We start from the raw sequence: 1,405 nt of genomic DNA on the forward strand, positions 1-1,405 counted from the left end.
GGGGGGGGGGGGGGGTGGGAGGAATAAATATATATCGTATGCTTCTCTGGTACGGTATTTGCTTGGCACAATTCAGTGGCCACACCCCTGGCCGCTTCACTTAATCAAACCCCAGTGTTTCCTTCTTTTTTTTTTTTTTTTTTTTTGTTTTCTTGTTCCATTTAGGACTGTGCAGAGTTGTGTTTTTTCCACTATTGCACGACCACCCACGCATTTTCCACTGCACATTGTTTTGTTGCGACCTACCAATTACACACCGACTGGCTTCTCCACCTTCCCCCCTTTTTGTGTGTCTACACCACAGTAGGTCTGATAACCTTTTTTGTGTGTTTCACATATAAGCCCCTTCACACGAAACCACATAAACGTATTCATCCCAACGTCCACCTTTATCTGTTCATATTGTTATCGAAAAAGAGGGGGTCATATAGGGGAGAAGGAAAAACAGGTACTCTCCATGTGCCCCTCCCCCTCTTTCGTAGGGTCTCACCAAGTGACGCTATTTACACCTGCGCACGTTCAAACCATCAGCGGTGTACTTATGTACATTGTCAAATAAGTAACTGGTGCATACAGCACTAGGCAATTCCAAAAAAAGGAAATTAAAAAAAATCAGATAAAAGGGACAAACGGAGAAACTGCTCATCTGACGTATGAGTGGTTCCCTCCTCTCTCTATCTATCCATCCATCCATTCACTGTGATGTCCCATGTCTATTGTTCCAATTTATACGCACAGAAGCTCTAAACAATTTGCCTCTACACATGGCATAAAGTTAGGCGTTTTGAAATTCTTCTTGATGGAAAATGCTAATGCACAAATGGGAAAGGGGCTACGAAATGGTTCACCACCAGCAGTCCATACACACACACACATTAAGTACAGAGTATGATGCACCCTTCCAGGTGCTCCTCCTGAAGGGGGAGAAACGCCAGTTAGGGCACATAACAAAAAAAAAAAAAAAGCAGCCAAAACAAAAAACACCTTTTTTGAGTTAAAGAGAAACAATTTACATAACCAGATATGAAGATCACTGTAACACATTTAACAATTTGGCTAGCTCGCCCTATTCACTGGAATCCGATTTATTGAACATCGGTGCTCACCTTCTAGATTCAAATAATTGCTTCCTTTTCCATACAATTCAGGCGCTTGCTTGTAGGTGGACCAACTAATACCACCTTTTGCACGTGGAGTCCCAAAACACATGCTCAGACGGATAGGTCGGGGCCGGATATTTGGGCAACAAATTAACTGGGCAGATAGGAATAGCCTTTCTTACGTACTCACTTCTGTAGCTACTTTCCCCTTCAAATGGTAATGACCTTGTTAACTTGGCTTCTGGCCTAGGCGGTAGCTCCGGCAGCGGCTTTGGACCAAACTCGCTTCGGTAATTGCTTTCCCC

At 43.6% G+C, this 1,405-nt stretch overlaps 1 protein-coding gene across 1 annotated transcript in view; it reads right to left on the bottom strand.

The window, feature by feature from the left end:
* Positions 1-1,056: 1,056 nt before the first annotated feature.
* The window catches only part of AK88_00856 (uncharacterized protein), a gene marked incomplete at both ends in the record, with an annotated part of 4,139 nt that continues 3,790 nt past the window's right edge, over positions 1,057-1,405 (bottom strand). Inside the window, one exon of the mRNA XM_012478500.1 lies at positions 1,057-1,181. Coding sequence (XP_012333923.1) covers positions 1,057-1,181 — 125 coding nt within the window. The remainder of the gene's footprint in view (positions 1,182-1,405) is intronic.

Source organism: Plasmodium fragile (assembly GCF_000956335.1).
Source record: "Plasmodium fragile strain nilgiri unplaced genomic scaffold supercont1.7, whole genome shotgun sequence".
NCBI lineage: Eukaryota > Apicomplexa > Aconoidasida > Haemosporida > Plasmodiidae > Plasmodium > Plasmodium fragile.